We start from the raw sequence: 26,887 nt of genomic DNA on the forward strand, positions 1-26,887 counted from the left end.
CAACCGTGGCTGCTTTTACCATGGGCTTACGTCCAAAGCCATTATATTTTACATCTAGTAAAACAGTATAGAATAGTACCTAGCTAGTAACTTACACCCTGTCTGTGTGGTTGTTCTGTATATATCGTTCTTCTACAAATGCTGATAAAACAAATAAACTTGATTTCATGCGATATACAGATGTAGTAAGTCTTCCTGTCCCCAGCACCGTGGACGAACAAGCAAACGTCTGAGGCATGTGGGACAGCGTCTTCCGCGATCGAGCTGTGTGTAGGGGGGGGGGGGGGTTCCATGATTTTGAATGGGATACCCGCAGGGTTAATACTTTGGTGACGTCACCGCCAGCAGCCGCAGCATCAGAGACGCTAAGGCTGACTACATCGGTAATATAGTAACAAAAAAGGACACATACGAACCTTCTCGAATGGAGGCAGAAGGTTATCTGAACTTGTTATAGCAGCAGTATGTTTTAATTAAAAATCATTTTCTTTCCTACTGTTTTCCTCACTCACTATCATGGGGAGAAGCAATAACACGTGGGGAAAAGGAACATCACTAGATAACGTACTTCCAAATGTATCTCCATTTTATCTCAGAAGAGCTGAAAGGTACAGTATGCTAGGTTATAATATCTATGAAACACGGAAATTCCTGCATTGTAAATTATACTACTATAGTGGAAACGTACTAGTCTGTGCATATTTTCTTTAATAATATTTGTGCTTCTCAAATATATCAAAATTGCTAAAAAAAAATGTTTTTACAAGTGGACGAACATATTTAAAATGCGATGTGCCCTTAAAGAGCCACTACTGGCGACACTTTTTTGTGTGTGTATAAAATGGACATATCCCTGTTTAAATAAATCAGCCTCAGAGCTCTGAGAAACCAGCAGAGAGATCATTAATTGCAGCCATTCAATTAACTAGTCTCCACCTGGACTAAGGAGAGCTCTGTAAAAACCCTCATGTGAGAAACATGAGATAGATTCCTTAGGTCACATTTGGGCTGCCAGAAGGAGAGCAGAGAAGCCTGCACACAGACACTGTTTAGAGCACAAAGGTTTACTGAGATCAAGACATCCAGACACTCAGAGACCGATATTTCCTGGACACGGAGGACCCAGGAACCTGCCAGAGACTGACATGGAGGGCCACCTGCTTAAGGTACCTCCTGAGACTTTGGGGTGATAGGCTGGGAATGGGAATATCCCTCCAGTCCTGCAGATAGGGTCTGGGAAAGCAAGTTAGCCATTACAAAGGGATAGGGATTCGTTATTTCGTATATATTTTGCCTGGATAAAGGAACAGGCTCAATAAAGCCAAGATATAATTTCATCCTAAAAGAGCCTCTACTTGCATATCTCTGCACACATCTCTTACAGTGTGTTTAAAAGGGAAAAAAATCTGGATTGAAGCAGGGGGTCTATGGAACGGAACCTCGTTGATTTCAGGTCCGGACACCCCCTGCCTGCTTCCTGAGATACTTACCTCCATAGGCGCTGCCAGTAAGAGCCCTGGCTGGGTTCACAATATGGTGGTTTAAACGTCCTGTGGGCCCAATAGGAAGCTGCCATGTCATTCCTTGTGTCTTCCTATTGGCCCATGTGACACGGGAGCTTTGAACTGCACAGAGATACCGGCACCCCTTTTGGAGGTAAGTAGCACAGGAAATACTGGGTACCCGGAGCTGAAATTAACATGGTTCCCCCCTGCTTCAAACACACACATATATATATATAAAATCATAAGGTGTCGTCAGGTGTGCTCCCTTTAATGCAGAAATCGCCCTTGAAGCCTATGTCAATTTCAATCCTGTAATGTTAGTTTCCCCCCTGAGCAGGTTCTGTTTTTTTTATTTTTTATTTATGTTTTTCTAGTGTTATAAAACATGATTGTATTAATCCCTAGTTACTGAGGTAACCATGGTAACCTTTAGACTGCATTGGGCTCTGGGGAGAGCTGCATTTTAACCGTTCGGACACTTCATTTTGCAAATGCTTACATCTCCTGAACGAGGCAGCCGATTATAAAAATAAAAACAGTTTTGGCTAATAAAATGCAAAGCATGCGCAGAATATTGACCAGACTTACTTCTTTAAGCTTCCAGTGTACTAAAAATACTTAAAAATAAATATACACAAAGTACAAGATGATGGGGATTTCATTGCAAATTCTCCTGTATGTGAATGATTTGTTAGATTGTGAGCTCTTCGGGGCAGGGACTCCTTTTCCTAAACGTCACATTTATGTCTGAAGCGCTTCTTCCCGTTACGTGTTATTTGTTATTTATATTATTATGTCACGTGTATTACCGCGGTGAAGCGCTATATAAATAAAGATATACATACATACTGTACATACACACGTTTCAATACACCTGAGAGGCCGGATTATTATTCCCTGGGCATTTGGCTTTTATGTCAAGAAATGTTACAGTGTATTATTTTTGTTCAGGTGTGAAACCTATTACTGGATTTGATGAGCTGATTTGTACTGTGGTACTGTATCACCGTGGCCAATGATACAAATCCCACCGCTCCCTTAGTACTTATGAACTTGGTAAACATTTTTTACAGTTGTCTCATTTAACCCTCCCTGCCCGGCTTCTACATCGGTGTGTTATATATAGCTACTCCGGGTGCTGGATTCAGGCGGCCGGGCGAGGAGGTCGTGAGGTTGGAGAACAATGGGCACCAGAAGGTTTTTTTCAAACAACAGTCTTTTATTCAGGTTCCCAGGCACAGGGACTACACAACACACTTTAAACAATGTTGTACGGTTTCATTATTGTTGTCAATGCATTCTGTGCTTCCATGAATGTCCACACAACACTCAGACGGATATATATATATATGTAGCCCTGGTAAGAAATGGGGCTATAGTTCTATCCTCCTCCTCGTATAATCCCTGGTAAGGGCAGGTTGCCAGGAGTTATCATGGGTTTCCCCCACTTCAAGCACTGCTCTGAGGGGTGGAGGTAGGTCACCTGACCCTGTGTCAAAGCAAGAGACACAGGGGCGGTGCTGCTGAGATCATAAAAGAGCAGTGCACTTCCTATTTAGAGTGTGTGTGTGTTCTGTCAGTCTGACAGTAGTGATAGTGAGTTAGGAGGAGAGGAGTGATCAGCTCATGAGTAGAGCTGATCTAGCTACAGTTAGTAAGGTGGAACCAAATACCTCTCACTCTGCTTAGGGGGTGAGGGAAGAGCTAGCCCCACTCTGGATGCCTTTGGTCCAGAGTGGCGGCAGGGACATCACAAGGGAGAACAGTTAGTGGACTGTCCATCAACTGTACCTGTCGGCTGCTGCTGCTGCTGCCCAAGAGAATAAAGAGACTGCTGCTTTTAAAGATAATCCTTGTGTGAGACTGGAATCTCTCATCCCTGTGGGGAATCTCTGTGGTAAGAATTCCACCCCACATTCCTGGGGCTTACTATTGATGGATGCGCTGCACCATTGAACCAGAACGAACGACTCCACCCCAGTAACCTGTTCCTGTTATCCCACATGTCATCACGGGAGACTCAGGCCCTCCTGTTGCCAGCAGGTATGCACCACACAGAGACACCTAGCCAGACACCAGAACACCTTAGGGGACCCGATCTGCAATTAAGGGGGGGGAAAGATGGGCTAGATTTGGAGGCGTGCTGAGATTGCTGAGAGCAACAGGACAGGTTTTCAGCGAAGCAGAGCTGAAAGATGTATGTACACTTTCAGAGCTAGCGCTGCAGAAGGAAGGGCATTTTTGCAGACTAGTGGTAGTCAGGAGAGACAGTCCTCTCGCACAGTACACCCTAGGTGCCCTAGGAGGGTGATGTAAATTTGGATAAAGAGGCTATAGCTGTTCTAGTCGCCTTGAGGCAGATAGTGTAGGATTCCTGTGGGGGTAGCCTGTTAACTAGGTCAGGGACTTCAGCATAGGGTCTGCACTATGAGTGGCCAAAAGTAGGTTGACGCCCAGTACTTAGGAATGCCAAGTACACTAGCCAGTATCCAGAAAACACACCACAGAGTGCTTGTAATGAACCGTCAGCGAGTGCGGTGTACAAAGAGAGAGTTCTGCTTAGCCTGGGGTATGCCATGCGTTATATTCATTGGTTAGAGCACCATTAAGTGTAGTAAGTGTCTAGGAACGAGTTACACCATTGACACTGTTACTAGCGCTATCATGGGCTTAGAGGGCTCACTAAAGATGGTGGCCAGAGATACATGTGCTCTGCGGGGCATGGAGGAGGTTAAAATGGCGACAGCTGTGCCATTCACTGCAATGCTTGTTGCAGCCGATCCAAAATGGCGACTCCCGACAAGCCTAGATCGCGCAGGTGCTGCATGCAAGCAGGCTGTAAGAGAAATGTTCCGAGAGATGTGCAGGGGTTTGGCGCCAAACCCAGATCCCCAGCCAAAAGAAGAGAGCGGCACGAAAGCCGAAGCTACCTCTGCAGTGACTGGCCGACGGACGAAGCCATGTCACACAAAGAGAGAGAGTGCCCCTCCTCTTGTTTCCACCAGAGGGAGTGGGGCACACCAAGAACCAATCTCCACAGTCCTCCCCAGCGGAAGGAGGGACAGGAAGTGAGGCTGAGGAACTTCACTTCTGCTTGACTGGAGAAGGAGCTAAGTGTGAGACCAGAAAGCTGAGCGAATCAACCCCTGCGCAAAAGATGGCTGACTTAAACGTAACGACTTATCAGCTTCCAGGAGGCTTCCTGGTTGTAGAGGTTGATGGCTGAGAATATCTGCAGTGCCTGTGTGTCCAATGCAGGTCACCCGGACCGGCAGTGTGGCACATTCTACCTCTGGCCTATCGAGCCATGCCCCACAATAGTGATCCCGCGAGATGCCTCTCCAGCGACGCTGATCGAAGTGGAGGAGGCGGATGCGAAGGCTGCCCTGGTCCCATATGTCATCCCTGCGGTAGGGACCCAGGCCCAGACACCAAGAGATGTCCCGACGGAGAAGAGCGCGACCGCAGTGGAGGTACCGGAGCGGGCCCGTTTCGTACCCATACCCACTGTCGGTGCCGCAAGGACTCGAGGTGATTCCCCCGCGGAGGAGCCGTTGCAGTCCTCGTCGGATGAAAGAGACAGCCTGTCATCGGTCATGATGCGCCGGCCGGCGGACCACCCCAGCTGTAAAGAAGAAGTCCCACTTACCCATGAGATAAAGCAGATGAGTCCGGAGACCCCCCGACGGCGAGCGCTGGTGCGGCCTGAACCGCGTAGAAGTCCCACGGCCATGGCGACTCCCAGTGCAGCAGAGATGGGATCCGAGACGGCTCCGGAGGAACCGAGAGCATCGCAAGACAGCGGAGCGGTAAGAGGACACCACCACCCCCTTATTCCCACCAGGTGAAGGAGGAACCTGTGGAGAGAGAAGGGCTTGAGGCTTACCTGCCCGTCCGCGACCCTGATGGTCCCCCACCACCCCTTCCGGTCCTCGACGCACTTCCGGTGCGAGACCAAGGAGCTGATGGAAATTCCGCAATGACCAGCGATGACGTCACTTCTGGGTCAGACTGGCGCAGAGGCCCGGAAGCTTTGATTGCTTCCATAAGGAGGGCTGGGCTGGAAGCCGAGTTCAAAGAATTTAAATCCTAAGTAGCCAAGCGAGGAGCCCGAAGTTCTGCCGAAAGAGCCATTAAGAAAATACCTACATGTCGTGGCATTGCCCGACTCAGAGACACTCTAATGGACTTTGGCGATCCCATGGTCACCGCCCCTAGCGCCATTGCCCCGGCCACTGCCCCATCACGTGTCGTGCCACCGGGTCCTAGTGGGAGTAAGCTGTATAAGACGCCCAAGTTTTCAACTGATTGGCGGGATTGTATGACAAGTGATGAGGGTTCTGATGGGGAGATACCATTGTCAAGTGTTGTACATGTACCTAACCCACTGTGTTTAATCCTGTTCCTAGAGGTAGGGCCCGAGGGTCCCAGTCTACTGCAAAAGCGGGTCCCGCAAGTCCCAAACCACCTAAGATGAATCCCATTATTTATAAGCATGTCCTTAGAGGTGGACGCAGAGGCTCGCACTCTATAGAAGCAGCGACATCCGGTGTATCTTCCAGAGCAGAGTCTGAGGAAGGTATGAGTGTGTCATCCTCATATGAGCACCGAGGTAAATGGTGGGCACCGTTATTCACAAGGTATCATGAGGGCACCAGATTTGTATTCATAAAGAAAGATATTGTAGATCACTGGTGGGACGTAGGCACCTATTCTCCACAGGATGTTGCCGACGAGTTAGATGGAGAGAAATTATGCAAAAGGTGATTACCCCCAAAGGCTCATCTATTCTGTACGATGATGTTGCGCCTGAGGAGTCAAAGTTCTGGGTACTGCCAGGAGAGGCTGGGAACCGGAACCTTACTAAATTAAGTAGGGCAGACAGAGCCATAGCTGCGAGATACCGGCAATCTCATGGATATGAGTTTCCATACGTGCCAGAGCCAATAATGCAGGTGATCGAGGACCAGAGAGACACCTGGCTCAGAGATGCAGTCCTTGAACACTTGAGGATTAAGTTTGGTAGCACTACCTACATAAGGGAGGATAAAATATGTTCTGTGATAAAGGCTTGGAGTACAGGCAGGAATATATTTATGCATAACATCCTGTACAGACCAGAGAATGGGCCTGTACAACCCTTCTTTGTTAAAATTGTGGATCACAACTGGCGGCAAGTGAAGAAGCCTGATCCCCGTCATTACTATTGAGTTAGGGTTCTCCATGTTGGGAGTTTCCCATTGTGTTATGTCGCCATCATGGGTGTTACAGTCTAGTGTACACAATATTAATGAACTATGTTTTGTATGTTCACAGATTGTTCACCTGCAGGATGGTCCAGCAAATTAGGTCCAAGTGGGGACCATTGGATTCCACCTGAGGGAGAGTGTAGCCCTGGTAAGAAATGGGGCTACAGTTCTATCCTCCTCCTGGTATAATCCCTGGAAAAGGCAGGTTGCCAGGAGTTATCGTGGGTTTCCCCCACTTCAAGCACTGCTCTGAGTGGTGGAGGTAGGTCACCTGACCCTGTGTCAAAGCAAGAGACACAGAGGCGGTGCCTGCTGAGATCATAAAAGAGCAGTGCATTTCCTATTTAGAGTGTGTGTGTTCTGTCAGTCTGACAGTAGTGATAGTGTGTTAGGAGGTTGAGGAGTGATCAGCTCATGAGTAGAGCTGATCTAGCTACAGTTAGTAAGGTGGAACCAAATACCTCTCCCCCTGCTTAGGGGGTGAGGGAAGAGCTAGCCCCACTCTGGATGCCTTTGGTCCAGAGTAGCGGCAGGGACATCACAAGGGAGAACAGTTAGTGGACTGTCCATCAACTGTACCTGTCGGCTGCTGCTGCTGCCCAAGAGAATAAAGAGACTGCTGCTTTTAAAGATAATCCTTGTGTGAGACTGGAATCTCTCATCCCTGTGGGGAATCTCTGTGGTAAGGATTCCACCCCGCATTCCTGGGGCTTACTATAGATTAAGGCGCTGCACCATTGAACCAGAATAAAGGCACCCACCCCAGTAACCTGTTCCTGTTATCCCCCATGTCATCGCGGGAGACTCGGGCCCTCCTGTTGCCAGCAGGTATGCACCACACAGAGACACCTAGCCAGACCCCAGAACACCTTAGGGGACCCGATCGCGATTAAGGGGGGGGAAGATGGGCTATATATGTATATAATATATATATATCTTAGTTGATGAACTGTTCTGAGACCAGGGCCCCCCTCGTTCTTCTGTTCTAGATACCTCTCTGTGTTATCCCGGTAATGCTAGACCCATTGGAAATCTTAGCGGGTCCTGTACAAGTGATCCCAATACCTTTTCTCTGTGCGGGAACTGCCACCTCGCTGCCTCCGGAGAGGAAGGTTAATGCAGATCCGTGGTTAGAGCAGATCCGCTGGCACCCAGGAGTCCTCGTTACAGAGGCCTCTGTAGCATACCCTTTTCATTCTTAGAAGCTTATATTGTACTCTCTTAATTTTCTGCTGGGATCCTAACTTAACCAGGGTACAGTACTGTCCCCAGCTACAACAAGTAGAGGGGGACCTGGTCTGTACTATTGTATTGTATTGCCCCAAGGCTCCTATCCTCTTTTCCTCCTGGAACTTAACCTTATTGAACTTTCCCCTCCCATTATGTACTCTCCATGACGATCCCATGGCAACACAGGGTGGGGAACGGTACACGCTAAACATGCTAGTAACCTTTAAGCTGGGGGGTTACACTTAGATGAATTATTATTTTTTTGTTTATTAGAAATGTAACTAAGGTATTTAATAACCTATAAGGAAATTTTAAAATATGATCAGGGTTGAAATATTAATTTAGCGCAGATATAATATGTTTGCAGTGGAATTGTTAAAGGATACATTAGGTGGTCCCAGATTATTAAACTAGCACAAGGGTGGCCAACTCCAGTTCTCAAGGGTCACCAAACAGGTCAGGTGTTCAGGATATCCCTGCTTCAGCAAAAGTGGTGCAGTGAAAGACCAGCCACCTGTGTAAAAGAAGGGGTATCCTGAAAACCTGACATGTTGGAGGCCCTTGAGGACTGGCGTTGGCTACCCCTGAATTAATACAAGGATATAGAGATTTAATCAGGTCCTCTCTGGTCCCCCGGTTCCGCAGCGTTTCCCCCTTCCCTCCGCTTACCTCCGGTAACTGCGGAGACCATAATGGGTTGCTAGGAAGGCGATTGCATCGCCGGAGGCCCGTAGCGAGTGCAGTATAGGGTGCCACCATGTTAAGAGATAGCCGGTGGCTATTACAGAGTTACACATGCGCAGTCTATGCACGCGAGTGGCGGCCAATGAGAAGAGGCTCCGGGCTGAGACTACATATCTGATGAACCTCGGGCATAGGTCACGTGTCGCACAAGAGCCAATAGGGTTGCAGCGCTCCCTGATATTGTTACATTTTGCGTGCTGGGACCACGTCAGTCGGAGCTGGTACGCCATTAGGGTAGGGTCTATGTGTGCAGGGATCTGTGACTCCTGCACTAGGCCAGACACCCCCTTAGGACCCAGCTAGGACCCAACTCCCCTGTCTATCTTGTGGTTACTGCAGGGATAGGCCCATAGATAGGGACACTGCCCCTATAGAACTGAAAGTGAGCGACACAGTCAGGACGCGTCTGCATCCTGATTACAGGTGGTATGGGACCAGACACCGGCAGCAAAGAGACTATCTTGATGGTGGGACACTCCAACCAGATACCACCCCATGCGGAGGCGGACTCATCGTGGACGTCTTCATCGCTGAATCAGAGGATCCAATCTACCCTGTTGTCGGCCCGCCAGGGTGCTGGAGCACCCAGCAGGTACCTAACTACACTAAGTGCACCAGCTTTACACCTCTAGTGGGCAGCGCAGTCTCACACATTGGGGTCGGTGTGGGACTCTAAGGACACGGTGTGGGGGAGCACAGTGGGGGGGAGGGGGTTACGGCCATGAGAGGCATGGAGGGTAGCTGTACTTATTTAGTGTTCCGTATTAACGTTTATAATATACCTGCTATAAATGTTGTCAGTAAAAACTGTTATTACATACTGTGTGTGTGTTTATTGGTTCCTGTGAGGGTCTCCTCCCACTACATTGGGATCCCTCGCAGGTGAGGCGCTGCACCGAGACGTTAAGTATATCACCCCAGGCTCCCTGTGGCGGAGGCTTAGGCCCTCTGTGAGCCAACAGGTAGTGGCAGCACCGGTAGCCTTCTTGTTTAGGGGGAAACAGGGCTACAGAAAATTGCACTTGAAGGAGAATAGCTGTTAGAATCCTGGCTAACACTGCAGTTAAGAGGTTTAGTTACAGGGCACAAGCTAACCAGTGTTGAATCCCCTCCTTAAGGGGCCAAGTATAAATATAGTAAGTGTATTTTGAAAATGAATGTGCATTGCTTCAAACAATCATGTCGTAATTCATTTGGAACCATCATAAGTATTAATCCGATTATTCGGGGCCCCTTCTGGAATCCTGGTGAGTTTTAGTTGAGTCAGTGCCTGATTGGGAACTGCCACTTCCACACAAATACTTGATAAAGTGCTTGCGCACGAAACGCGTAGGTGCGTTTTCCATTTCTTATCCACCTGAGCTACACAATAAATTATCCTTTATTTGCAGTTGCCCTGGATTATTTATCTTTGTTTGCTGTGCTCCGATTCTACACTTCTCTTCTTGCACTTCCAGGAATATTAGCGCCGATCCGTGGTTAGAGCTGATCCGCCGGCACCCGGGAGTCCTCTTTCTTGAGACCCTCTATAGCGTGCCGTATTCCCTTTTTTATACTTATACAGGACTCCATTCCGTCTTTTGGGGGATCCTAAGTTAACGGGTACTGTCCCTATCTACAGTACAACACAACAGAGTGGCCTGGTCTATAGTATTACTTAATAAACATTACTTTACATATCTACAATCGCCGAGGCTCCTCTCCTCATGTCCTCCTGGAACCTAACTTTCTAGAATAGTCCCTCCTCCTTAATACCCTTGTATGACATCTGGATCCCCATAGCAACCCATAGTGGGGCTCAGCATACAACAGCCATGTTAGTAACCCTAACTTGGGGGGGGGGTTACACTTGCATTTGTCTTTAACCCCCCAAAAATCTTGACAGACAATTTTGAAGCATCTATCGTGCACAAATATGTAGCATACCTGGAGTTTATTATTGCCTATGTGGACCCCAGACACCTAAACTCTGCCTCTAACAACACCCCAACCGCCTTCTTTTTTTTTTTCATTTGTGAAGAAAAGTTGACATACGCCACAACCCATTAAAAATCGGTTTTATACATTGGTGCACAAAGTTGCATGAATTTGCTACTCTTTTTAGGGGTAAGTTTTACAATTAATTACATATAAATTAACCTTTGTGTACTGTGAATTTATGCACATTTGCAGAGGGAAATCTGAATAAAATAATACAAATACAATATATTCATTGCCAGACAGCCGTCGTCGCTCAATAAATCATCCTGGTGCACTTAAAATTTATTCTGACTTCATGAGCACTTCCTTCTGCTGATTGTTGGCTGGGCTGTACATATATTTTTTTCCTGAGTTCATCTGGTATGCAACCTACATCGTATACTTCTATCTTAAAAGGTGAAAGCTTATCTTGCATGTTCAGGTTGCTCTGCTGAATTAGTAACTACCCCCGCTCGCCAAGCCAAAGAACTTGCTGCAGTACTTGTACAAATGTCAGAAGGGACATATGAAATATACTGAAGACGGCGGAGAGTTCCCCCTGATGACAGCCAGATGGAGAGTGGGGAAAGGAGAATGCATGATGATAAACAATATAGATTGGTCGAGCAGCTACTGTAGGCATCTATTTATGACACATGTTCTAAAGATTATGCTTTAATGTACTGCAGAGATAATAGGTTTGCAGAAACAAGTCATTATACCTCCTATTCATACTGTCACCAGGTACTTACAGGAACATTCTCTACCCAACCTGTAACTACAAACTGTGCTTTCGGTGTTTGTATCTAGAGAATAGATACTGGTTTTCTGACACAAGACATTGATTTTGCCATTCAATGGAAACAATTGCATTTTTTGGCATAAAGAAGCACTTTGCAGCTTAAAGATACAATTAGTCAAATAAATCTATATAGAAACCTTTTGTCTTTTGTCTGTTGCTCTCGGAGATTTCTGGCGCTGTTTTCCTCCTGTTCCCGCGTTGGCCGCTGCTAGAAGCTGAAATAAAGTGAGGATAAAACACACATAAATGACAGAGAACTGCTATTTAGTCATTGTGTGGCGGATAGGAGTGTTTTAACCCCTCTGCTGCCAGAGAGGCCTGCAATGCATTGCACCTGCACCTCACAACTGGAACCGTCTACCGGAGACTCTCACAGCTGGAACCGTCAACCGGAGACTCTCACAACTGGAACCGTCTACCGGAGACTCTCACAGCCGTCACCAGTCTGAGTTCTTTCAAAACTAAAACATTTTAACCTGATCTGTAACTGTTACATACGCCTATTATATATATTATCTTTTACTGTGCATGCTATGTCTTGAATAGAATGTATAACTCTGTTCACTTATGTAACCATGTCTTTGTCATCATAACTCTGTGCCCAGGACATACTTTAAAACGAGAGGTAACTCTCACTGCATTACTTCCTGGTACAACATTGTATAAATAATACGCAATGCAGGCGCTACGGCAGGGGTGGCCACCAACAGGTCAGGTTTTCAGGATATTCCTGCTTCAGCACAGGTGACTCAGTCAGTCGAAGATTCGAGCCACTGATTGAGCCGTCTGTGCTGAAGCAGGGATATCCTGAAAACCTGACCTGTTGGTGGCCCCTGAGCACTGGAGTTGGCCACCCCTGTGCTAAGGGATTAGCGGTCGCCTCCAGCAGTAAAGGTGTTGTTTAGCCAGTGGCATCTTTACTGCAATTTGAAGGCCGTGGGTCCACATACTGGCACTATATGTCACAACTACTAAACAGAGAAAAATGTCATTTTTTATATTTTTTCCCTGCAATCTTTTAGCTGTCAGATGAAGTGAGGGATATTTGGCACACACATAAAAGCAATCAGGCATTAGAAAGAGCGAAATATGCGGTTCCAAGCACTCCAAAGGATAAGAGCGGATAATAACATTCTCTCTGCATATAGCACTGCAGGTGCACATACAACGGTGCATTACAGGCACAATGCATTCCTATTCTCAAGTACTTACTATCTAAGGGGTGTATTCACTGAAGTGCCATAGCAATTATAGCTTGTTAACAGCATTTTAAAGTTCATGGCTGTTAATGAGAACAGTAATGGCTAGTACGCTTTAAAGAATATAACCTTCCTCTTTTTAGGTAACTTGGCTACATCACAAGAATCCAACATTGTGGGTTTGAACTAGTGTGTCCCAAAATAGAGGCAGGGCTGCTATTACCACACCGATCCTTTAACCTGAACCCTACAGTACATTTAACACATTTCACATACATTTGTAACCTCTCTTTATTTTACCTCAGACTATTTGGCCTGTCACTGAAGTGGGGGCCTGAGTCCTATGGGTTACTGTTGAATTATTATGGTGTGTGTGACACACACTGTGAGAGACTGCAGTGACTAGACAACACAATTGTTGTGAATTGTAACAAGCTTTATATATTCTTATAGCTATAACTTGTGACATTACATATCTCATATGAATCAGTACTGTGACTCTTAACCTCAGAGTCACTCCATGCTTTTATTTAGTTATAAAATGTTTTACCAGGAAGTAATACAGTACATTGAGAGTTACCTCTCATTTTCAAATATGTACACATATATACTTAAACAAACTATACTAACAGTGTGAACGCTGCGCAAACGATTTATAACTTTTATCTCTGTCCGGCCTCCCAGTCATGGGGGTACTGGCCTGTAGATCCTGGTGTGCTAGCACAATCGTTGGAGCTCATAAACAGTGTGTGTGTTGCAGGCCTGGTGCTTCACAAAGATCAAACTGTGATGGCAATATAACTGCAGTTTATATCCTTTGTGGGTTAGCTCACCCACTCCAACCTGATGTAATTCCTGCTCAGATGGGCTCCCTAATCTCTCTCTGTACTGTAGTAGTCTCTGTCACCCTGCTGCCCTCTGCACCGTCAGGTCCTGGTCTCTGCTGGGCCCTGCTGCATGCACTGGTCCAGTGGGGCAACTCTCAAACTGCAGTTCACTCTCTCAGGGTCCTGCGTGGACTGCTGTCTAGTGGCTGCTCCCCCTCTCTCCCCCTCTCAATCATTGTCCTCCTGCTTCACCAGCTTTCCTACTGGCTTATCACAGTCATATGTCCTATAGAGAGCATACAAGTTAAAGGGACAGTGTCCTGTGATACTTGCAGACACAGAGGGTTACACATTCTTAGCATTCCAAAATGCAGTGTTACCTTGTATAAGAGGGCCCCTCTGGGTCCCGCTTACCTCCGCTGCAGCAGGGAAGGTTGCAGAGCAGTGTGGGTGGTCAGGCAGGTGAGTGGATCGCCGGAGGCTACCGGCTTCTCCCTTTGCAGGCCGCCACCATTTTAAATATGATTGCGTATGCACGAGATGTCGCGCATGTGCAGTGTGAGACGCGCAAGGCGGCCATTAAAGATGCAGGGCACAGCGGGGACTCAAGCCCAACAATGCACAGGAGCTGCAGGAACAGGGGCTGCAGGAACATGTGAGCAGGCTTAGCCAATTGCACAGCCAGATTCCCCTACATTATGCGCGCTAGGAGCACGCCAGTCGGAGCTGGGACACGGTCAGGGTAGATTGTATGTGCAGGTGTCTGTGGCACCTGCACTAGGCCAGAGACCCCCTGTTAGGCCCCAGCTAGGCCCCGACACCCCTCAGTTTGTGGTTGCTGCAGGGACAGGCCCATGAGATAATGACACTGCCCCTGTAGCATAAGTGTGAAGGACATAGCCAGGATGCGGCTGCATCCTTGCATCTGGTGGTCTGGGACCAGATGACCGTCTACAATACAGAGACACTTTGCATGGTGGCACCATCCACGCGGGACACCACCCAACGTAAAGGCAGAGGCTTTGTGGGCAACGTCATTGGATCCGTGGATCCCATCTTGCTGCATCAGCAAGCTCGAGTGCTGGGAGCACCCGGCAGGAACCTCACCTCATGTGCACCAACTATACACTTCTGTTCTAGTGGGCCAGCACTATCTCTCACATTTAGGTGAGTTAGTTCCTGTGGACACCGGGGAGGTTAGGTGCCATGGGGCACCTCAGCACTTTGGGGTAAAACCCACAGGGGTTGGGAGCACGGTGAAGGGGTATGGCACTGTGAGGCCTGATGGTTCTATCTATTACTATGTCTCACTCTATGTCTCACTAATCTCACTATTAATATGAGGTCTGAATGGTTCATATTATTCACATTTGTGCAGTAAACATGTTATATCATATCAGTGTGTATTTCTTATATTGTCCTGCACGGGATTGTCCCACACTTTTGAGATCCCGTGCAGGCGGAGGAGCTGTCACCCGACGGACAGATACACCCCAGGCTCCTAACAGCGGAGGTTCAGGCTTCCTGTGAGCCGCAGGTAACGCACCACAAACACCATATCTTCCAGAGGGTGGAGGAAAGTGTGCTACACTTACATCAGGGGGTCCCCAACCTTTTGGTGCCCAAGGGCACACCTGAGCATTTCGTGAGAAAGTGTTGGGCACCAACCAACTGCAGGTGTACATATGCACACACTTACAATACAATTACCATGGGGGGGGGGGGTGACCGCCAGTACCGCACTGATCCCGCTCGCGGATGCGAAAGTTGGGCGAAAGCAGGCCCAACTTCTGGCACGGACCGGCACGCAGCAGCTGTCAGCCGCACTGCGGTCATGGGCACCCACAAAAGGTGTTGGGGACCCTTGCCCTATATCATGCACCTCTTATCGATGTATAGTCTGTGCCGTGCATAAGTATGTACAGTATAGGGTGTTATGACACTTTCAGCATATAGTTGATACAAGAAGCATTATTTTCATTAGGGGATCAATGTATCCAGGCACTTTGCTACAGTTTTGCTCTGTGAGCATTAGCTTGTGATTCGGGGAACGCCAATTGGAAGAACTAGGAACTAGGTAGGAGTTACACAGTGCACATATTATAACTGGATCATTGTATCATTGTGTGTGTCATTGTTTTTGTTAGCAGTGGCGAAAAAAAGGTCTAAGGTGGTGTAAAGTTCTGTGGCACTTAGGCTAATAATCAGCATCAAGTGAATCACAAAATGGCACGGTGCTAAATAATCCTTATAGATTATAAACCCTGGACTATAATTAATTTATCCATCATCATTCTGTACATTATATGTACTGTATTTATGTTATTACCAAAAAGTTTTTTTCAAATGTTTTCATCTAAGGTCATAACTGTGCTTGTTTTAATAAATCAAGAAAAGCCTAAATATCAATTCAATAATCCAAAAAATTCAAGGTAAATTATTCCAGGCAATGGACTTCGTGGTTTGCCTCTGTGCTGTTTGGTTCAGCGTTCTGCATTTCTCTGCTTGTCCAATGTCCCCTCCTGCGATGTCATTTATGATTTCGCCAGTAACAGGGTACCACTTGATTAGCAGGAAGGGTGTGTTTAAAAGGTTGTGATTTTGTCGGTAACAGGTACCACTTGATTAGCAGTGTTAGAAGTATATTAGAAGTGTTTGAAGTATATGTTCTCCTAGATAACTTAGTAACAATGTGGGGCTGTCACGGGAGACCAGGCATTTACACCTTCTTACCAGGATCATACATTGAGCAAAACAGGTAAATGAAATAAATTGTACATTTATTCACAGGAAAAGGCAGACACACAATGTTACGCAAACTACATAAGAAAAGACACACTCACTGGGGATGAAAATGAGACTTTGCTAGGTGCAGGGGCTTCTAAATCCAAAGCTTTCCCTGACAGGGACCTAGCCTGAAATGTCCTGGAACTGAAATCAGCCTGCAATTCCTGTCACCACCGCTCCCCTCTCTCCAGAGGACTTGAATTTACTTGTTGAACACACTGATTAGAATCTGCGAATTTGATTGGCTCAGGGGTTTATAATACTTCTGAGTTTCATTCACAAAACCCTGCAGCCAATCCGGACGTGGGAGTTTTCTAACCAGCCAATCAGAGCAATGCTGGCCTTGTGAACCTTCTGAATCTGCCAAGGGCATGTGCAAGGTTGCCACCTCAGCCACTTGCTATTCAGAAGCCACACGCTGGGTTGGGCTCCTCCAAGTCTGGTGGGGCAAATGGAAATTCAGAGAACTTCCATTCATCCCAGGCTGTGGGTACTTGAGCCCTCTCCTCCTGCCCATATGGTCTTGACACCTCAGACATCCTCTGTGGCTTTCATCTCTGGTGTCCTGTCAGACTTACTGGCACCAAGTTGGTAGCCCCAGTCGCCTGTCAGAACATTGGCTCTGAAAGTCCCAGCTCATTTACTGTGCACAAAGCATATATGTACTTTACACAATTTGTTAATAAAATATACACTGTAAAAACCTAAATCTTTCTGGTATGGGAAATAGAATAAAAAGCTGCACTTTACTTTTCACTAGCCATATTCCCCACACACTATTGCATAGACTTAGTATGGATTCTAAGAATCCCCTTACAACCTTATATTGTATGTATGTTTGGAACACCTCAGAACCCCTATACCATTTCTGGGTGACCTGGGCATTTACTCGGTATCCCCATTAACCTAGGGCCCATTGACTGTTTCAGGGACACCTCACATCCCGCTCCTTTTACCTTTCTGGTCTGTGCTGCAGTAGGGAACCAACCCATGAACCCTTATGCAGGTTTTGGGTGACCAGGGCATTAACTGGGCATCCCTCTTAACCTAGGGACCCCTCATAGTAACTGGTACACTTTGCATCCCTATGCCCCATTTACCTTTCTGGGCTATGCTGAAGCAGGGAACCCTAGCGGTGTTACCGGGACAATGTGCCTATATGTATCTGGGAATCAAGCATGATTCTAAGGTATATTTTTGGGGTATCCAGCAACTCTGGACCTCGAATACCTAGACACATTCTGACAACACTTTCTCTGCAAAACCCCACTTGAAACTCAGACCCTAGCAATCCCTGCTCATTGGCACCCCTGGAAAGGTAAAAACACATACAATCTTTATTGTTTGCACAATTACAGTTGATGCATTTAACAACCCTGGGCTCAAGAGCTGACTCTTCTTGAACCGTTATTACGGATTAGGGGTAAACAAACGGGCTTAAACCTTTATTTGAGAGCCTGGTTCCCCCCTACCATCACAGGGGCCTATTCTAGTCGTTCCAAAATGTGACAAACCATTTCTAAAGAGCCCTTTCCGATGGGACGGGCAGGCTCTGTAATTCTGTAAGCCCTTCTCCCATGTCCAATCTGTGTCTAAAAGGTTTTTATAGAAATGGGTTCACGCTGGCTGTGCCAATCTGATTGGTTTGTCAAAAATGCCTGAAATTGCCTATTTTTTTAATTTTACAAAAACTGCTATTCTAGTAGCACCATTATGCAAACCGCTTCTAAAAACTTTGGATTTTTTTCCCCATCACCTCAAGAGGGGCGAGATTGCTATTACGAGATTCATCCAGAGCCTGAAATATGGGTTTCGGCTGAGAGAGCAAAACCCATGAATTAGACTGGGGATGGACTGATTACCACCTCAGTTCATTCTGCTTCCAAAGTAAGTACAATCCATGCGGTTGTCACTTTTTTTTAGAAGCGGTTTAGAAGAAGTGGTTTGCCATAGACAATTGTTTGTTTTTTTTAGTCGCATTTCATTGCGTTGCTTCTGAAGGTGCCAAAGCGTGTGGTTTGGCAATGAAAACATCGAAGCTACTAGAATAGACCCCTGTATGTTCCAGTCATCTATGGAGAGATGAAAGTTATGTAAACATCTTTTTTTGTATGTCAGTGACACTTGAAACTTCCTGTACCATAGAGACATTGACAAGGAGGCAACATGGCAGCAATATATCCTGCTTAATCCAATAGGCTTCTACATTTTTTGTTGTTATGTAGCCAAATAATGCAAAAGGAAGAGGAGAAAGATGGCGACAAGACTGATGAACGCATTCTATTAGTACACATTTGCCTTGTGATGTCTGTTATAGCTCCTTATAACTTATATGACAAAGTGGAACAATATTGATGAAAAGGGATCCATCACGATTTTGGCATTGAGATCCCACTAACTGAGCCATATTGTATTCTAAGTGCCTCTATGTATTAATTTATCTCTGTAGTTTACTCCTATTTTGCACAGAGGGCATCAGCAAATGATTTAAATAGCGTCAACGGGAGGAGTCAGGGATTGGTAAAAACTGTATGACACGATATGATAACGAGATGTATGAAATGCTAAGATATGGATATAACAGTGTATAAAAGTTGACAATGATGGTGGCTACCTATAAATCAGTGTTTTATACAGTATCAGGCTGCTGTGCACCTAAAGATGCCTCCAAAACAGATAAAAAATGACGGCATCGACCACACTTTTCTCTCAATCAATGGTACCCAGATATTGGTAGGAACTAAATGGTCTTGAGCACTTACAGTATTACTGTGAATCTCCTCCAACAACAAATAAAGAATTGCGCAAACAGCACATATAACCCACAGATGAAGAGGGATGACTCCATCTCTAAATCATTGGAGTTGCCCCAGTAAATCCAAACATTTTATCATCACAAAGGGTGACAATGACAGTCTTAGTGCAGTGAGAAGGGGGGGGGGGGGGGCTGTCCTTGTGATGGTTGATTATATGGTTTACTAAGGTAACTTCCAAATTCAAACTGAGGAGCAATTCTATTTAATTTGGAGGGGTTAATCTTGCAAAGCCCAACTTTGTCATCTTTATAGGAGGGGATACTAGGCTAATAATTTCCTCACCCATTTTGTGCAGTGGGGGGGGAAATACACTGCTTGCGAGATGAGATTACCACAATAACTCTTAACATCAAGAGGAAACAGAATGCCTTCTTCATTTTTGGGGTCATGTAACCCCACACAAGGTAAGAGAAATGTAAAACATTTACATATAAAAATAAAATAGAAACATAATTTGCCAAGACCGAGGAGGACTCCATCAGAGTTTGCTTAATATACTGTATACTGTACAAATATATGTATATATAAATAAAGTATTAATACTGTATATACATATTTATATATACTCCAGTCGGCATTCAAACCTCTGGCTACCTACAATTGCTGTACTCTCGTCAGTAAGGCAGAACTGGAAGACGAGCTCGGAAAGATTAAATACGGTATTGTTGGCCTCTCTCAAGCCAAAGCAGTCTTTAAATCCAACCAAATCTATGTGGATCAAGGTTCAGAAAAATTACTATCCAGGTTCTTCAAGTGTGCGTTTTTAAGCTGTTGGTTGGCTCACATTATACTTACGGCATAGTGGTACTGTACTGTAGCCTGATGTTCCCTTCTAACAGGGTTTTTCTTTTTACTTCCCATCCTAAACCACTAGATTTCACTTTTAGTGTTATATTCATTAAGATCCATTGTGGGTTGACTCACCCGATCTGGCGTTATCTGTCATTCAAGTCAAGGGCAGGTAAAGCAAAAACCTGTTGGGTTATTCCGCAATTAACTTTTCAAGGGTAATTCCTTTCCTTTATTATCTTTCACCATACCCTTCACAGGGTTACCTTAGCTACAGTACACAAGCAGAAGCAAAAGCCTCAAACTGGCATTTGTCTTTACAAAAACTACTATTCTAGTAGCACCGTTATGCAAACTGCTTCTAAAAGCCTTGGCATCCCTCTACAAGGAAACGTTCCTTTTTTGTAACAATTTTTTTTATTGGGCACATTCAGATATTACATTACATACAGGGGTGTCATGAGCCCATGACAAATGCTTATTACAATCTGAAAGTGACCAAATAACGGTTTCCGTTTCCTTTGGTGGGGAGGATAGGGGAAGGGGTGAGAGGGGGGGGGTGGAAGACAAACAGGGGGGAAGGAGGGGAGGGGGGGTGGGGAGTCTGGAGGGTCAGGGGGGGGAGGGAGAGGCGTCCAAGCGACTCCCCCTCACCCACCCCCCTCCCAAGAACTGGGGGGGGGGGGGCGCGCGCCCACCACCACAACCTAGCTCGGTTGGGTCTAATTTGCTAACCAGGGATCCCAGGTATTCAGAAACTGGGGCATTTTCTTTTGGAGCATGGCTGTTAATTTCTCCATAGTCATAACTTCATTAATTCTCCTAGTAACGGTCGTTCTCGAGGGGGCTTTAATCTGCTTCCATGCGGCTGCTATAGAGCATCTGGCCACCGTCAAAATGGCTGTAATTAATCTGGACATTGGGGGGGGGCAGGTCCTCGATTGGTTTGCTCAGCACCAGGGTCAGCGGGTCCAAAGGTAGAGATAGTCCTGAGACTTCGTGTATGAGCTTCTGGATTATGGTCCAGTACTTCTGAATCTCCGGACATGACCACCAAATGTGGGCCATGTCCCCCTTTTGACCACATCCCCGCCAGCACAGGTCAACTGTACCGGGGTAGATCTGGCACAGCCTAGCGGGAGTCAGGTACCACTGAAATAGGATTTTATATATGTTTTCTTTTATTGTTGTGCAAATTGAGGTTTTAGGGGCCTGCTCCCAGATTCCCTCCCAGTCCTCCAGGTCTATTGGTAGGCCTAGTTCCTCAGACCATCTTTGCATGTACCGATGGTTCGGTGGAGTGGAAGGGAACTCCAGTCCTTTGTATATTTCGGAGATCAGTCCTTTTTGGTAAGTGCTTTTGACACATAAAGTTTTGAATTTAGTTAGTTGGGGGAATTTGGAGGTTGGGGAAAGGGACAAAAGGAAGGGCCGAACTTGCAAGTACTTAAACAAGTGGAGGCCCTGGATCTCGAATTTATCTCTAAGCGCCTGGTAAGTAGCGATCTCATCTTTCTGCAGCAGATCGGCCACCATCCTAATTTTGTGACTCTGAAATTGGTCAAATTGACTTGGGGAAAACCCTGGTGGGAATTTGGGGTTCCCGAAGATGGGGGTGAGCTGTGAGGGGAATGCTACCAGACCATACTTCCCTTTGCATTTAAGCCATATTTCCCACGTGCATCTCATTGCTCCCAGGGCAAACCTTGGTGGCTTAGCCCCGCTGCTGCCAGTAGACCACATTGCCTCCTGGAAGGAGAGGGGGTAGGCGTAGTGAGATTCTATCTCTAGCCAAGAAGCTAAGGCCGGGTCGCAATTCCAAACTACAGCCTGCTTCAGCTGTGCTGCGATGTAGTATTTTGCTATGTCGGGGACCTCTACACCTCCTCTTGCTCTAGACGAGAGCATCACTGACCGAGGGACTCTGGGCCTTTTATCGTTCCAAATAAATTGGAGAAGTAGAGACTGCATGTTTTTAAGCGCTGTTTGTGGGACCGGGATTGGGAGGGTTTGAAAATTATAAAACAGTCTTGGGAGGACATTCATTTTTACTGCCGTCATTCTCCCAAACCATGAAATTTGGTGGTTTTTCCAGATTTCTAGATCTTTTTTAATCTGACGAAATAAGGGGGGGTTGTATTGGTATAAGGTATTGTAAGAATTAGAGATTTTGACCCCTAGGTATTTAATATGGGGGGAACTCCACCGGTATTTATAGTTGGCTTGAATGAGTTTCCAATCCTGGGGTGGGAGGGATAAATTTAGGGCCTCAGATTTGTCCATGTTTACTTTGTAGTCAGATACTAGACCGAATTGGGTCAGGTGCCTTTGGAGGTTGGGGAGGGACTTGTGGGGGTCAGTGAGAGTCAAAATTACATCATCAGCAAACAGTGAGATTTTGTGTTCTCTATCTCCAATTTGGATACCCTTTATATTGGGTTCTTCTCTGATCGTAGCTGCTAAGGGCTCTATAGTTAGGGCTAATAATAGGGGGGAGAGTGGGCAGCCTTGTCTGGTCTCGTTCCTAATTTTTATTGGGTCTGAGAAACCACCTGATAATTTGACATATGCTGTTGGGTTTTGATAAAGGGCTCTCACACCTTCTAAAAGTGGGCCAGAGAATCCAAATCGTAGCATGGTCTGATCTAGGAAAGCCCACTTGATTCTGTCGAACGCCTTTTCAGCGTCTAAGCTCAGAATCATTGCCCTGGACTCAGAGAAATGCACGTGGTCGATTATATCCACTATTTTGCGGGTGTTGTCGGAGGCCTGTCTTCCAGACACAAATCCTACTTGGTCTACATGTATAAGTCTAGGGAGAATTGGATTTAGCCTGTTTGCCAGGATCTTACTGTAGATTTTGAGATCGGTATTTAGCAGGGAGATGGGCCTATAATTTCCACAAAGGAGTGGGTCTCTGCCCTCTTTATGAATGATCGCTAGATTTGCTGCTGTGATGGAGGCGGGTATCGGTTCTCCCTGTAGAAAGGAGTTATACATTTCCAGAAGATAGGGGGAAAAAATTGGCATGAACATCTTGTAATAGATGTTCGAAAAGCCATCTGGGCCCGGTGTTTTTGCTGTCTTAAGGGATTTTATAGCTTGGGAAAGTTCCTCTTCAGTTATAGGTTTATTCAGACTCTCTGTCTCTTCCGGGGCAAGGGTGGGAAGGTTGCATTGCTCTAGGTATTGGGTAATTTTATTGATGCTAACTGGGTCCTGCCCTAGGGGATGGAGGTTGTACAGGTCTGAATAAAACTTTGCAAATTCCTGCGCTATCTCCTTCTCTGAGTATGTGACCTGTCCTTTAGCAGTCTGGATTTTAGCTATCTGGGACTTTACTCTGGCGCCTCTTAGTTTCGATGCCAGGAGCTTGTCAGCTTTGTTGCCCTTGTCAAAGTATTTTTGTTTTGACCATCGGAGGGCTTTCTCAACTTCTTCAAGCTGGGTATGCTTAAGGGCAGCTCTGGCTAAGGTTAGTTGCTTCAGCGTCTTTTTAGACGCCGTGATTTTATGTTGGTGTTCTAGTTGGGAGATCTTTTCTGTGAGCTCCTTTTGGAGTTTAAGTTTTTGCTTTTTTTTGTATGAGGCAATGGAAATTAGATCTCCTCTGATGGTGGCTTTATGAGCCTCCCAGAGCATGGCTGGGGTTGAGGCGGAGCCTCTATTGATTTGAAAGAACGTTATCAATTTTTGGCGTACTGATATCTCTGTGTTGGGGCAGTTAAGCATAGAGTCATTTAACTTCCACTTATATTGGTAGTTTTTGACAAAGGGTATGGTTAGTATAAGGTCAATCGGTGCATGATCAGACCAGGTGATTGGGCCGATGTTAGACTGGGAGGAAGCCTGGAAGATATTACTGGTGCCCAGAAAATAATCGATCCTCGAATAGGACTGATGAGGGGTGGAGAAGAAAGTATAGTCCCTTTGGCCCTGGTGCTGAGCCCTCCATATATATCGACTAGTGAGTAGTTCTCTATGATATCTCGGAATTTCTTGGCTTTTTTGGGCTTGGGCGGTGCTCGTGGAGGGAGTGTGGGATGGGCTTGTGTGGCTGGGACCGGATTTGCCTTTTATATGTGAGGCCACCATATTAAAGTTTCCTCCAATGATCAAAGAGGGTAGGGATTGTTGTTGTAGTGATTCTAATTGATTGTTTAGGAAGGAAATTTTGTTGTCATTGGGGGCATATACATTGACTATTGTAATCGGTGATCCTGCTAAGGTGCCCTGGAGTGTCAGGGATCGCCCTTCAGGGTCCGCGTGTGATTTTGTCAAAACAAATGGGACTCCAGTCCTGATGAGGATGGCTACCCCTCTTTTTTTGCTAGGGGAGGAGGCGAAATATGCCTGGGGGAATACACTTTTAAATGTGTTAGGGGGCGTCTGTGTGTTAAAGTGGGTTTCCTGCATTAGGACTATATCACCTTTAGATCTTTTAAGGTCTTTTAAGGTCTGTGAGAACTAGTTTCCTCTTTTTTGCTGAATTAAGGCCTTTAACGTTAATTGAAATTAATTTGATGGATGACATTATGTTTCTGGTGGCGTTTTCGGAGCACTAGGCCCCGAAGCTCCCATTCTTCCCATGTCAGGAGCTCGAAACTGGGGAGCGGCACCCAGACCTGGGCCCCCGGTAGAAAGGGGCGCGGAGGGGGCACCTGCGCGGTGGACGGGGTAAGGAGGGGGGGTGGACACAAAAGGGAGGGAAAAACTGGGTGGGCCTTTGGGAGGCCTAAGGAAGATAACCTTTGACACTTGCGTGAAAAAGGTGGTGGGGCAAGATACCCCTAAGGGGACTTCCGGGACCATGAGCCTGTCGCGGAGCAGGGTGTTGGGCCCGAAACCCTCCTTGCTGTTGGGGGAAATAACCACTCTTAACAATTTAGTGGCGGGAATCGTTTCTCTGATTCTAGGTATACAACAGTATATGGGGCTTATGCTTGTCTTGGGGAAACCTTTTGCAGTGGGGGAGATGCCTCTTGGCTCTCCTTTCTTTCTTTAGGGTTCCTTGCGGGCAGAGCCTGGGTGGGCTTGTGTGCTTACTGTGCTTAGTAGAGCATTTATTTTAGGGAGAGGAGAGGGAGGGGGGGGAGGGGTCTGGGGGGAGGGAGGTGGGGGGGTGAGAGAGGGGTCATGCGAGGGGAGATACACATCATTGGTACATTTTCAACATTACATTTTGATTGTTTTATAATCTGCAAGTAATAAAAGAGAAGAAGAACACCTTTATAGGATATTTCCTAATAAACTATACATATTATTATTTTTTGTTTCTAGTATCTTAACTTATGGGTAGGGGGGAGGTGTGGAGGAGGGGAGGGAGAGGGGGTGGGGGTGGAAGGGGAGAGGGGAGGGGTCTTGTTAGTTTGGCCTTATACCTTACTTATATCTGTACCTATCCCGTTCACACTGTAAAACATATATAATGTTTCTTCAACTTTTTGTCCAACCTGGGGCACTGTGTGGCTGTGTCTTATCATATGCAACGGTTCACATGTGTGTGGGGAGGGAGTGGGGAGGGAGATCGGAGGGGGGGCGGGCAGAAGGGAATGTGGAGGAAGGGAGGGGGAAGAGTGATTAAAGGGGTAGGTGAGCAGCAGGCTTAATTATGGCTATACGTCAGAGTGTGTAAAAGGGGTAGGACTCATATCTCGTGGGGGGGGGGAGGGGAGAGAGAAAGGGATGGGTGGGAGGGGAGAGAGAAAGGGATGGGGGGAGGGGAGAGAGAAGGGGATGGGGGGAGGGGACTCTGTGAGCGGCTCTGGTCTGGGGGAGAGAAGGTGGGGAGAGGAGTGAGGGGGGGGGGAAGAGAGAGAGGGGGGGGAAGGGTGGGGGGGGAAGGAAGGGTGGGGGGCAGGAGGGGGGGAAGGGTGGGGGGGGGGGAAGGAAGGGTGGGGGGCAGGAGGGGGGGAAGTGTGGGGGGGGAAGAAAGGGTGGGGGTGGGGGAGGGGGCGGGGGGGTGAGGGGTGTAGGAGGAGGGGACATCTATGGGAGGGTATCTTAATCCTAATTATAGCTGGCTTTAAAGTCTTTAAAGACTCAGTTAGTGGGGCAGCGCCCTCTTGTGGACAAGTCTGGTACAGATTGTTCGTTCTGTTTTTACTGTACCCGTCAGTCTTAACGGCAGAGGCTGGGTGCTGTTTGTTCTCCTCTCAGCTTAACACGGCTGGACATCTGCTCCGATCCTCAAGGTAAGCCAGGGGTCCGTAGATTCTCCAGTCTCTGTGGGTTCTCATGGGGGAGAGGGAGGGGATTGATCAGGTCAGGGAGAGGGGGGGGGCAGGGGCAGGTAGGAGAGGCATCTTTGGGTTGCTTTCTGCTCTTTGTGAAAGATAGGAATGTGGGTCGGTGCTGGGAGGGGAAAAAAAGGGGGGGGGGGTGTGGGTGAGGGGAGCTGAGGCATTTCCCTGACTGGTTTTGTGGGAGTTGCTGAGTCCCCGTCATTGGGGAGGAGGGGGGGGGGGTGCGCGGGAGCGTCAGCTGGCGGGGGAAGGGGAGAGGGGGGGAGGGGAGTGGGCTGGGGGGTGGGAAGGGGCCCTTGGGGGTGCTAAGTGGGGTCTGAGTATTCAAGGTGGGGAGGGGAGGGGGGGCGGGTTCGCAAGCGGAGGGCGTCTGAGGCGCTTTAGCTTGTGGCCCGTTTAAACCCCGTGGGTCAGACATGGTTTATTTAGCAGTGCCCCCCCTGGGGCGTTTGGGGCCTAGTTTCTTTTTTGTTATTATTTATATATTTATTTTGTGTGTTTTACGTTACCCGGCTGTCGCTAGGTCCCTGGATGAGCTCCGCCCGGCCCCCTGTCCGCTCCGTTCCTCGGGGCTTCCTCTCAGGTAGGTGGGGAGCAGGGGGGGGGGGTTCTTGCTTTTTGCTCTCGTGGGAGGGGGGGGGAGGGGGAGAGGGAGGGGGGGTGGACGGGGCCAGGGCAGGCTGGTGGGGCTCTCTGGGGCGAGAGTTTTCCTCTGGTAAGGGCTCTTGTGGGTGA

The 26,887-nt window shown here is 47.1% G+C and overlaps 1 protein-coding gene across 1 annotated transcript in view; it reads right to left on the reverse strand.

Moving 5' to 3' along the window:
* Positions 1 to 26,887, reverse strand: part of GFRA4 (GDNF family receptor alpha 4) — a 470,610-nt gene that overhangs the window by 142,273 nt on the left and 301,450 nt on the right. Inside the window, exon 2 of the mRNA XM_075572672.1 lies at positions 11,627 to 11,704. Within this exon, the coding sequence (XP_075428787.1) occupies positions 11,627 to 11,704 (78 nt within the window). The remainder of the gene's footprint in view (positions 1 to 11,626; positions 11,705 to 26,887) is intronic.

The sequence above is a fragment of the Ascaphus truei genome, chromosome 1 (assembly GCF_040206685.1).
Source record: "Ascaphus truei isolate aAscTru1 chromosome 1, aAscTru1.hap1, whole genome shotgun sequence".
Taxonomy (NCBI): Eukaryota; Metazoa; Chordata; class Amphibia; order Anura; family Ascaphidae; genus Ascaphus; species Ascaphus truei.